General features: G+C 37.7%; 1 protein-coding gene across 2 annotated transcripts in view; it reads right to left on the bottom strand.

The window, feature by feature from the left end:
• LOC129740680 (alpha-mannosidase 2) overlaps window positions 1-13004 on the bottom strand; it is a 313476-nt gene that overhangs the window by 25221 nt on the left and 275251 nt on the right. For both annotated transcript variants that reach the window (XM_055732441.1, XM_055732440.1), the window contains exon 5: window positions 878-1175. In XM_055732441.1, the coding sequence (XP_055588416.1) occupies window positions 878-1175 (298 nt within the window). The remainder of the gene's footprint in view (window positions 1-877; window positions 1176-13004) is intronic.

Here is a 13004-nt window from a genome sequence, read left to right as displayed (position 1 = left end):
CACGCGAGAATTCATGTTGATAGTTTTCGAAGATATAAATTATATTCCAGAATTTGAGGCGTTTTCGGCTGATTATCAACATGACCGATAATTTTTGCCATTGAAGTTGAACTCAGAATGTTCCGAAATCAAAATTAAAGTTTCCCGTTTGCTTCTCCACTACCAAATGGGCCAACAAATTTGGAGGAACGAATTTGTTTCAAACCATAACAGAAAACTCGGTCATCGGAGCTGGAAACTTTGAGCGGAAAAGCAATATTTTTTCTAGTGAGATTGTTAATTTTTCACCAGCACACTTCTGATTAATTTCCAGATGAACTGTATTGCTTACTCGAGAACCCAACCTCTTGCAACTTTATCTTTGTGTAAATGTGTTTGGCACAGGAAACTTTTTATTTTCGTTTCAGCTTGTGTCGAAACCAAGAAGTTTTTGGGATCCCGTGTCGTATCATTTTCACTGTTGCTGGAAAAAGTAATGGTTCCCATTTTTCTAACCTGATCTTGATTTTTCCTACATTTGAGACTGACTTAAATTCTGAAACTTTTGTTGCGCGCTAGCATCTAATTCGAATCGCATCACTATCGTCTCGAATGGAGTATGATTTGAACCATTAATAATTTCTCCCCTTAATACGCGTTTGAGTTTCACTGATTCGTTCGGTCATCTAACACTTCCGTTAGCTGAATCAAACATATGATGAGAAAATTTCCATATCATCCAGTAAGGCGTAGAGTACACCAACGTCTGCTTATACTTTTGTGCTTCAAACATTCAAATATTCAAATCCGATGCAGTCGGTGCAATTTAATCCCCCAGTATAGAACATCCAGACCAGTGCGGGGATTCGTATACGATAAAGCAATTTCAGTGCCCTACCTGGAAGTCAAAATTTCCATATTCATCGCCGGTGGTAATTTCGGTGGGAGTTTCCTCTAGAGCCACGCATTCGTCCCACTTGGCGCTAAACCGGGGAGGTGGGCCCTGGATCTGCTCTCCCGGCACCCGTCCATCGTCATCCGGCAACGAATCGCCTAATCCCTCCTTGCCGCCCATCGAATTCAGATTGTTCCGCAGCCAACTGTTCCAGGATTGATTTGCATTCTGATTGTTGCTGTTGCCACTACTGGATGCTACAGCTGCAGCTGAACTGTGATGGCTTGATTCGTGACTTAACCTGGAAACGGAAAGCGGAGAAAAAAAATGGATTAGTTCGTTTCATCGCCGGTGTGATTTGCAATTCAGCATCTAGCGGTGGATTATGTCCGGAATTGCTAACGCTGGGAAACTTTTGAGGTGCTTTTTCCTAGCTTAGTTTGCCTGCAATTTCCAAGGTACCGGTGGAATGACTTAGCGATTTTGTTGTTTTTAACCTGTCACGATTCGGTCAATTTGATTATCATCACATTGTAAAATACAAATGCAAAACAAAATTCGATATTTATAAAAAAAAAGTTATAAAAATTTCAACATTGCTGTAGAAATCAATTTTTGTAAGGACATAAAATTTTTACGTCTGACTAATGGTACACCCAAAAATCAGACTGTACTCCAATAATGAACTTCCTTGGATGTGAAATTGTCGGTATAAGATTCTACACAGTAAACGAAAATTACCGAGTTCGGTAATTTTTTTACCGAAATCCTAACATGTGTAAATCGTTAAACTGTTCGGTAATTTTTTCGGTAAGAAATAAACGAACATCGGTAAATCGATTCTTCATTTACCGATATTCGTTTATTTTTTACCGAAAAAATTACCGAACAGTTTAACGATTTACACATGTTAGGATTTCGGTAAAAAAATTACCGAACTCGGTAATTTTCGTTTACTGTGTATGCCAGACCGGCATTAACAAGCTTTCTAATAACTGGCATTGTCCTCCCAGTGCAACCGAATTGCATATGTCTGAAAGAAACCTAATAAAACATATCCCATATCCCATCACAAGACAAAGCTGGATGCAAACAATCAACCAGCAAGGATATTGTCGAATGGTGTACCGAGTGCTGTGTGTATGCCCAAGTAACACACATTAAGCCAACTAGCATTAGGAAGTTTTACTATGGTTTCATTATGAAATTATTTTTGTGCAGCTCGTTTTATGAACACGGGTTAGACACCTTACAATGGTCCAGTGTTATGCGACAACTGACGTTGCCGATATGCAGGAGAAAGAGCAGTTTTACAGTCAACTGAACAGCGTGGTTGAGAGAATTCCGAAGGGTGACATTCAAATCCACTTAGGCGACTTCAACGCAAAGATTGGCTCCGATAATCAGGACCTTGAGCGCATCATGGGGCGCCATGGCCTAGGACAGATGAGCGAAAACGAAGAGCTGTTTGTAGAATTTTGTGGCAACCACAACATGGTGATCGGTGAATCGCTCTTCCCCCATCGACCAGCACATAAGGTCACTTGGGTATCCCGAGATGGCCGAACAGAAAATCAAATAGACCACATCTGCATCAGCCGAAAATGGAGAAGGAGCCTTCTTGATGTCCGCAACAAGTGAAGCGCAGACATTGCATCTGACCATCACCTCGTCCTTGGCGAGATACGACTGAGAGTTGCGCGTGTCCAACGGCGCGAGGAGAAGGTCGGATGTCGATACGACGTCCGCCGGTTGGAGAATCCAGAGGTGAAAAGGGCATACGTTGAACAGCTAGAATCCCGAGCCTCGGAGCTGCCGACAGACGGAACAGTCGAAGAACAGTGGTGTGGAATCAAGAATGCCTTTATCACGACGAGCCATGGTACTCTCGGTAAAGTTTGTGGAAGACGAAGTGAATGGATGTCGGATGAAACCTGGAGGATGATCGATGATCGGAGAAAGGCGAAAGTCGGAATTGAGCAGGCATGTACCGGGTCAGCCAAAGCAGCCGCCCGCTTACGATATGCGGAGCTGGAAAAGGCAGTTAAACGAGCTTGTAGACGAGACAAGAGAGCCTGGTCAAACTCCCTAGCCGAAGAGGGAGAAAGAGCCGCCGCCATTGGAGATATCCGATTATTATATGATATTTCTCGCCGCCTTAGTGGTGCAAGGACTAATGCAAGAATGCCGCTGAAAAACCGAGCAGGTCAGCTGCTGACAGATCGAACAGATCAGCTCAAGCGTTGGACTGAGCATTTTGATCAACTTTTCCGAGTTACAAATAGCAATGGCCAACAGAACCCGCAGCTCGAGGCGCCGACAGTAAGTCGCATTAATGGCGTCAACTCGGAAGCGCCCTCGCTGGCTGAAATAGAAGCGGCAATCAAGAACATGAAATCCAACAAAGCGCCTGGAATCGATTGCATTCCTGCTGAAATGCTCATAGCCGACCCTGCCTTGTCAGCACAAATGTTGCACCGTCTTTTCGCTGACATTTGGGATACTGCAACATTCCCGGCCGACTGGATGCAGGGTATCCTCGTAAAGGTCCCAAAGAAAGGAGACCTAACAGAGTGCGGTAACTGGCGTGGCATAACTTTGATATGTACAACCCTCAAAGTACTCTGCAAAGTGATCCTGAACAGGATCCAGGAGAAAATCGACGCTACACTCCGACGGCAACAAGCTGGATTTCGATCCGGACGATCATGTGTGGACCACATCACAACGCTACGAATAATACTGTAACAAATCAACGAGTTCCAGGACTCTCTTCTGCTGGTGTTCGTTGATTTCGAAAAAGCATTTGACCGACTGAACCACGAAAACATCTGGGCTGCTCTTAGACGACGAGGGGTCCCAGAGAAACTAGTCCATCTCATCGAAGCACAGTACAAGGCATTTTCTTGCAAGGTCTTGCACGACGGTGTCTTGTCCGAACCAATCCCGGTAACTGCTGGAGTGAGACAAGGATGTATTTTGTCACTGCTGCTTTTTCTCATCGTAATGGATGAGATCTTGACTGGATCGATTGACTGTAGGCCAAACCGAGGATTGCCGTGGAATCCTTCAACCATGGAGCAACTGAACGACCTTGACCTGGCAGACAATATTGTTTTGCTCGCCCAAACACAACAAGACATGCAGAGCAAACTCGACGACCTCACCGAAAGCTCCAAGGCAGCAGGTCTCAAAATCAATGTCGGAAAGACCAAGTCGATGGAAATCAATACAGAAAATCGTTCCAATTTCGTGGTAGCTGGACAACAGGTTGAGACAGTGAAGTTCTTCCAGTATCTTGGTAGCCAGATTACGCCTGATGGTGGTACCAGGAAAGACATCGAAACCCGGATCAGAAAGGCCCGATTTGCGTTTGCGAGTCTCCGAAACATCTGGCGGTCACGCCAGATCTCTCTACGAACAAAAATCCGAATCTTCAACTCAAACGTCAAATCCGTTTTGCTGTACGGGTGCGAAACTTGGTGCACATATGCGGTGACGACGCGAAAACTCCAAGTATTTGTAAACCGCTGCCTGCGGAATATCATCCACGCTTGGTGGCCTGGCAACTGGATCTCGAATGAGGAATTACATCGCCGGTGTCATCAAAGGGCGCTAGAAATCGAGATTCGGGAACGTAAGTGGAGATGGATTGGGCACACGCTGCGAAAAGATGAAAACGAGATTTGCAGAGAGGCGCTAGATTGGAATCCAGAAGGTCATCGAAGAAGAGGCAGGCCCAGAAACTCGTGGCGGCGAAGCCTAGCCGCTGAAATCCGAACTGTCGACGAGAATCTTGATCGTCAACAGTGGAGGTCTTTTACCACGGCCCTATGCACCGGAGGATCGGCGCGGGATCATTAAGTAAGTAAGTAAGTTTTATGACGGTTTTATTATAGTCATGAAAACTGCTTATATTTTTGTTTTGACTGACTGTTTTTAAATAGTTTTGAAAACGCTAATAAAGCTTTTACTAAACATACTGGTTTGGCTGTTTTGAAAGAGTTATGAATGCTCTGTTAAAACTACAATAAAACACAAACTTTGAAGTTTGCTCTAAGGTTTTTTTTTTGCATTTTTTATTATAGCACTCAGTGCTTGATTATTGAACCGCCATAAAACTTAGTGACAGTTCTCGATCAAGATATCAAAACAGGACACGCTCAGGTTAGTTTGCCGGTGAGCAGCCTTCCCTTCCTCTCTGCTTTCAAAACCACTTCTGTAATTTCTAGTTTATCTGATTATCACGCCAAATGTAGCACTCTATACAATTAAAAAAAAGCCCATCCAAAAATATGTCCATTCTCATTCATTAATTGATTCAATTTAAATTTTCTCGCCTACTGCTTCAGTTCAACCTGAAAACTTTTCCATACCGAGCATAGAACCTAACAATTTTCATATTATTGGTTCTAGCGCTTGACCGCACTGGGCCCAATGCCAACATGTTCCAAGGTCAGAAACGGGAGGACCAGTAGTGGGAAGTTGAGAGCGCGCATCGGATGCACACATGAATGGACAACACTCTGGAAAAGTGGAAATAATTTGTCGATTGTTGTCGACCGATTCCAACTTCACAGGACCGAGTAAGAGCATTTTGCGGTAGAAGTCGGCAGCTTCAAAAGTAGGTGGTATGGTACCTATATTGTTATTATTACTATATTTTCGGTTCAACAGTGCAGAAATTGCACAGTTCCACACAATAATGGTACCGCCATCATCGGTCGAACAAATAGAGAAAATAATGCACACCATCATATCGTCGGTCTTCGTCGTTCCAGTATTCCGGTTCATTGCAGATTCACCAAAAACGGTTCGGAATGTAATGATTTTGGGTTCCCATCGCATGTTTCGATGTGGATAGCTTGCCGTTCTAAGAGATCGAACGTAAATGACGGAATTGATGCTAAGCGAACCATAATTGGTTAACTTGCCACCATACTAACTGATTATTTTAAGAAATAAAGTTTCAAAATTATTAGGGCAATATTTGCATACAATCAGGAACACTTTGAAGCCACAATACTTTTTTTTTGTTTTGTTTCGATTTTACTCCGTTTTAACATATTAATGGCATTCGGGACCTTCAATCAACGTTGCAGTTGGCGAACATTTATTGAAAAACTTACCCGGTAAAACAGTGTGCGATGTTTATTCTTGGGATCGAACTCGCGGACATTGGCTCAGGAGGCAACTGACTTGCCAACTGAGCCATATCCCAGATGAACAGATCTTTCATTAAAACGGCAGGATTCAATACATGTTGATGGTTCCGCTCCATTTCCTTTTCATGCAAGTTTTCTGATTAAATCCGATCTTAGGGAAAAACAAGCGGATGAAATTTAAAGTTTCTATGAAATGAATGTGTAATTTTAGAGAATTTTTCTCATGAGTGTAGAGTTTCAATTCTTTTCCCTTGCCAAAAAAGTAGTAGTCGTTTTGCTCGAAACTGTAAAAGTGTGCTATGTAGGTAAAGCGATTCTCTATCGAAGTTGAAACAAAAAAAAATTTCCTTTCATTCCATGGTTCGTCCTTTCGTCTACTGTAAGGGGGTTGAGTGTTCTCTGTGGTTGAGTGTAGTTTAGTGTGTCATGTGTGTAATATTATTGATCCTCAAATGATACGGAGACGTAATGAAGTGTTCGAAAGCATGCCTTCGATGGTGCTTCTATTGGGTATTATGTCGTGTAGGAGGAAAAGCCCCCCGGCTAAGAGATTCAGGAAGCACTATAGTTCCAAGAACAGTCCCAGCTTTTGTACGTCAGCTATACGTAACATTGTGATTTAATTTATTTAATTTTTCGGCGGATTTAAGAATCAAAAAATGTTTTTACCCGTTGTCCAGACGTTTCGAGCTGCTATGGCTTTCGCTCCGCTTCTGTGGAAACTAAAATAATATTTTAAACAATGAATTTTTATCTAGGGTAAGTGAGCCTAATTTCGCTATATTTTGTCAGAGGTTTTTAGATTTGATTTTATTACGCCGAATCTTTAATACTTAGATATAAAATTTTTTGGTTACAAAGTTCAAATTTTTTTTTCTGAACTCTGTTTTGGTTTAAAATAATCATTTCAAGCCTTAATTTACGAATAATATCATGTTTTATTAAGTGTGTCGATGTTCCTTATATGGCACTAATTGTTCCTAATGTTAACCTATGGGTGTTCCTAATGTTAACATATGAGGAAAAATGTATCAGCGTACCCAATATTACACTATTTGTTCCTGATTTCGAATATGGGTCTGTATTTTTAATACTTTAATGAGAAAAATCTCAAAACTCACCTTTTTATAAATTTTACAACGTTTTTCGAATATGAATAGAGAAATAAGGACTATTTAAATCCTAAACAATATTCCTTTACGCTAGTTTTGAAGAAAGTAGTGGATGTTGAGCATTTTAAAATTCAAACTTTTACTTTTCCAATGGGTACATTTATTATATTTCAAAAAGTAGAAAATTCATCGTTATGGATACAATTAAGTACAGTCATACAGAGCATCTTGCATCAGCATGGTTCGATGCAACATGCACAACACTTATTTAACTTTCATTTTAATATAATGTAATAAAATTATGATTGATTACAAAATGATGATAACAAGATAGTTTCTCACATCGTGAGATAGTTTATTAAAGTTTTTCATTATCATAGAAAATTTGAAAAATCGAAATTTTTACATTTTTGATGCCGTAAAAACTATACACAATGTGACAGATTGGCTTAATGATATTACCTACAAACTTTATATTGATTTTATTATCCTATATCAACACTGTTGGTGTATGAATATTTTTCGGACAATCATTTAATTAAAAAAAAATAAAATTCCGTTACCAGTCTGGGCTAAAATGCATCGACATGCAAATCATTAATTCACAGTTTAAATGTTGTTTCCATGTGCTTGAATATGGTGTAAAATTGTAGCATTTTTTTATCCCTGAATGTAACAGCACCCTTATGCTTTCTTTTTAAACAAAAATCATTAACAGAAAAAAATATAAACTTTAATTCTAATAAAATCAAAAATGACTGCAGATCGTGCTTTATGCGTAACGACATCACAAATAGGGTAAGTGAGCCCTATTTTGGCATGGTCCTTTTCTTGGCATGCCAATATGCCTTTTCATGTTTTTTTGGGTCCAAATTGAACTAAAAAATTTTGAATATATTTTAATTGCGAAGAGAATAATTTGTTTCAAATCTGTGCATACCGAATTTTTTGAATGTTTGTCCTTTATTAAAGTAGTTAATTTTTTTCGATCTGCATCCAGGGCAATTATTTTGGAAATCACCGTATGAAAATCAGAAGAACTCACTTTTCTTGTGCAACTGTTAAGTTCACATGCGATTTCAAACGCGGACATTCATTTGAAAAATTTGCAATAAATACTCATGCCTACAGTTAAACTCGGCAAAAAATAAAAAAAATACTAGAAAGACGAAAGAATGAATGTTTATTTAAGTTTGTAATAAAAATTTAAAACTAATTTTGTTCCTTTTCTTGGCATGCAACTTCTATCGGAATACACCACCAGTGTTGGAAGCTGGAAAAAATACATGTTCATTAAAGAGGTATTTTTGGGCTGATGTTTTCTCTAAAAATTCATTTAAAACTACGCACAAATGTTTTCATACTAATTGGGTTGTATGATAAGATCGTTTCTATCAACTTAAGCTTCGAAATAAGTTGGAGAACATAAGTGATTCGACTAACTAAAAGTCATATCCCAGCATTGAAAATGCAAAAATCGCTATTTGGGAACCATGAATCGAAGGTACATTGGTATGCGTGCCAACAGCATTTGCATTGCAGTCTGCCGAACAGAGACCACGTGGTCTCCTACAGAACACAGTGGTTCGAAATAAAAAAAAACTAAGTGAAATTAAGCAACTTACAAGACTTAAGATGTTTTTCTTATCAAAAACTGTTAGATCGATGGCAATTCATGACTTTAGTATATAAAATACATAATTAATTGAGTATTGGAATCCTTTTCTACTGCTTGGGAACCATATACTCAGATTTAATTTTTTGGATTTTTGTTCTTATTTTTTTCTTGGAAACAGAAGTTTGAAGTTCAAGAAAATATCGTTTTTTTTCCAATTATTCCTTAAAATATTAGATGTAAGTCGAATTAAAAAAATGTTTTAGCAAGGTTTACATTCTAATATCTTTTTGGCGTGTCAAACCACTGCGCAACGCCCCGGGCATTCGAGATGGCTCTTGCTAGAAGCTCATAATCTCAGCTAACAAATTCAAAAGGGCAAAATTTTAAAATACCATTCAAAGGATTTTTCAATTTTTTACTTTATGAAGCCAAACTCCACAATATGAAGATAGTTGTTTGGTAGTGAAAATTACCCTATGTGTCGCAATCGGAAGTCTCCTAGAGAATTTTACTATCAACTTATGGTCTATAAAAAATCAAAAGGAATAATTTAAACAAAGATTTTTAAATGACACATCATGATGCAGAAAACCTTAGAAATGTCGTAAATGAATCTGTCGTTAGGCTTAGCTTTCCTGAATTTGTCTAGTTTGCATTCAAGTCTGGAAATTCTCCAGAAAAAACTGAGAAAATCTAAGCAATTTTTCCAATATTTGGAAAATTCTAATCGATGAGAAAAGTTCAAAATAAGATATTTGAATTCAACGTTACAATAACACTTTCACAACAACCACGTTCAAGTCGTTTTTATAATAACTCGTTTATTTGACACGGCTCAAACCTTTCAGTATTACTCCCGTTCAAGTCCTATTTGATTTTTATTTTGATGAAATTGTATCAAAAAAACTTCGCAAAAATGATAAACTGTGAAATCTCTTCAAAAAAGGAATGTGGAATTAGGAATGTGAATCAATCGGGGTCAGATACGGATATTTTACCTCAATATTCTGGCAGTTGGACCACCTCAACCTTTTTTTTTTTAACTCTACGTTGAAAACCTGGGCTAGTCTAGATAAACCCATGCCATCTGAAATACTTTTCCTAGATTGATTGGCTTTATTCAGATTTTATCAGTCCTTCATCAGTAACTTACTGTATGCATATTGGAGAAATTTTTTGAAGTGTTTAGTTTAAAAAGTTTGCTTACAAAATATGTTAGTTTAGATTTCATCAAAGGGATTTAATGTTCATAAAAAAGAGAAAGTTCAAACCACTCACGGACATAATTCGTTTCTGAATCGGTCCCCCTGATGAAGGTTTAGTTGTCATCCATAAACCAATGATTCTTGTTCATAAACAAATATTCTGAAACAACCTGAGGTGTTTATAATCATCACTTTATTGAAATGAGTAAAAAGTTTAAAGTTTTAAAAATTAAAAAAAAAATTGCGGAAATTCTGAACTTCCGACTTTTTTAAATGAAAGCTTATTTTGTGCTTCCCTTCCAACCAAATTTCATCAATGTTGTCAAAAGCCTTTTTGTTGTATGAGTGAAGCCCGGTGTTCCATCGTCGCATAGAACTTTACGCTCAGCTGACGTCATTCTGTCAGTGGTCTTATATTCAGAATAGCCAACGAGTCTGTTAACTGTCAATTGAGCATTGTTGGTAAAGATCTATTTTACATTGCTGGTGGCCAAGAATCGGGTCATCGAAACGGCAAACAATTGGTACGGCGGCCAAGTAATTGAAGCACCGCAGTGAGTACTTTGCATGCATTTTGCTCGCATTAATGGAAATTCCATAGAGAAAACATATTTTTGTTGAACTCTAAGCATGTTAGCAAGTAAATTCTTCTAAGGATGTTCTATGGTGCACTTAACAGGAAGGTTGGAATGTTGAAAAAAAGGGTCAACCGTGCCTTAGGTGCCAAGGTCGGGTACATTTACCTTATGTCAAAAACTATAATTTCATTAAAAACAAAGGTTTTTGCGACTTACCCTTTTTTCTAAGTAGGGTGAAAATCGCATGTATTGTAAATTTAAAAATAACTGGTGGAACCAATTATTTTTCTGACTACGTTAATTTGATGTCCCATTAACCTTAAAACTTTTGATGTACAAACGGTAGGATTATCTGTGGGCATAAGGTTTTTAGAAGCCATCAAAGTTGAAAAGTAGCCCCAGATGACGGTATACAACGTATTTTATTGAGGTTTTTTTTTTTCTATTTTTCCTTTCGATTCTGTTCTTGTTGAGAAGCTCTCTGTAACTTGATGGTTTCCTTCTCTGTCGCGAAGGGTGCGTTCTTTACAACCTGGCGAAAATATTTTTTCAACATTTCTAGCGTTGAGATACACTGAAGTAAACAAAAATCATGTTTTATTAGCTCAAAACAATTTATTTTAATAGATCGTTGAAAATCAAGTTAAAACACAATTCAATCAATCAAATTTATCTCAAATTCATTCTATGACTTTGATATAGTTTGGAAAACTTTGATTATGTCCATAATTAGGAACACATTGAAAATAGTGTTCCTAATTGTGGACATATACTTTTTTCAGTTTTTACACGAAAAAAACATGATTCTAACATACTTATTACTTAAATCATGATAAAAAACAATCCTACGAAAAATTTCAAAAAAATCGGTTGAAAAATTTAGCTTTAATCTTCCATTTCAAAACAGGTGTTTTTTTAAGAAATTTGCTAACAATTCCATTCTATTTGGACATACTTTGAAACAATCCCGATTTTACGAAAAATCCTGTGAGTTAGAAAACTAATTTGTTTGTAAAATGAAAGTTCACATGATCCGTTACATTATAATTTTTTTTTATAATTGTGGTAAGTGAAAAATAACGTCAGAAACAGTCAAAATTGAAAAGTATGTTAACATAAGGTACACATGCCAAATTAGGAACACTTACCCTAGTTTACAAAATTCCAAATCTTACAAACAACTGGTCTTCGTCAATAATAATTTGTTTAGGGACATTTTGTTTGATTTTCGTTTACATTTAATTATTAGTGTTTGTGACAATTTTTCAATTACTGAGTCGTAAGCTGTCTTAAAATTACAGGAGTTTATCTGCCTATTGACTACATTGTTGTCACCTTTAATCTTAATGTAAAAAGTAAGATTTTAAAAATTTCGTCAAGTTCTTGATTATTTAGTATGGGAGCCCTCCCCTCTTTTCGGATTTGTAGGAGTTTGAAATTGCTATAGAAATCATTCCCGGTCTTGAAAACGGTTTCACACCAAATTTTACGTTGATCAGTTCAATAGTTTACGAAAATTGTTCGAATTGTGTCAAATTTTTGATAATTTAGTGTGGGAGCTCCCCTTTTTTGGATTCGGAGAGATTAAGAATTATTATAGAAACCATTCCCGGTCTTAAAAACGACTATTAAAAAAATCATGTTAATTGGCTCTGAAGTTTCCAAAAAATTTTCGACTTGTGTCATATTTTTATTAATTTTGTATGGGAGCTCTCCCCCCTCTTTTAAGTTGGACCGGTTCGAAAGCATTTCAGAAACCATCTCCAACTCCAGAAACTCTTACAAACCAAATTTCACATTGATCGGTTTAGTAGTTTTCGAGTCTATAAGTGAACAGACAAACAGATAAAAAGACAAAAAAACAGTTCTCTGCTTGAAGGACAAGTTTAACGTATTGGAAAGCTGTGATTTTTTCACAAACTTAAGTTGTCAATATTGAACTTAGGTTTGGCGGGTGGCAGTTCTCAAGTTTAGGTATTTTCGATTTTCAGTGTAGGGAACAGACAGACAGGCAGACAAACATTCATTTATATATGAAAGGAGAAGACTCCACCATGACGTTTTTTTAGGAGAAGGAGGCAGGAGGATAAAAGGCATTTTTGTGATCAACTCGCTTATAAGCTAAATATCAACAGATTTAATTTTCAGAAACAATCAACTGTGTTTCTGATTTAAAATTTTTGTGTAGAGGCAGAGGGGAGATGTGTAGCCGATGATTGCTAATGTCGTCTCCTGGAATAAGCATCGGCGACTCTCTCGGCAGTTTGTCTTGCCCAATCGATCACATCTCGCTCTCGCATTGCACCTTACTTCATGGATGGGTATAATATTTCCCCCGTTCGGTCGACTGGCTAAAAAAAATATCTGCACACGGACCTATATTGCTACCTTGTAGTACACCAATTGTTTCTTCAAAATTTTTTTTTAATAATGAATTACACTTTCAATTGCG

The sequence above is a fragment of the Uranotaenia lowii genome, chromosome 1 (genome assembly GCF_029784155.1).
Source record: "Uranotaenia lowii strain MFRU-FL chromosome 1, ASM2978415v1, whole genome shotgun sequence".
Lineage (NCBI taxonomy): Eukaryota > Metazoa > Arthropoda > Insecta > Diptera > Culicidae > Uranotaenia > Uranotaenia lowii.
The sequence above is the reverse complement of the archived record's forward strand: the minus strand, read 5'-3'. Positions and strand labels throughout refer to the sequence as shown.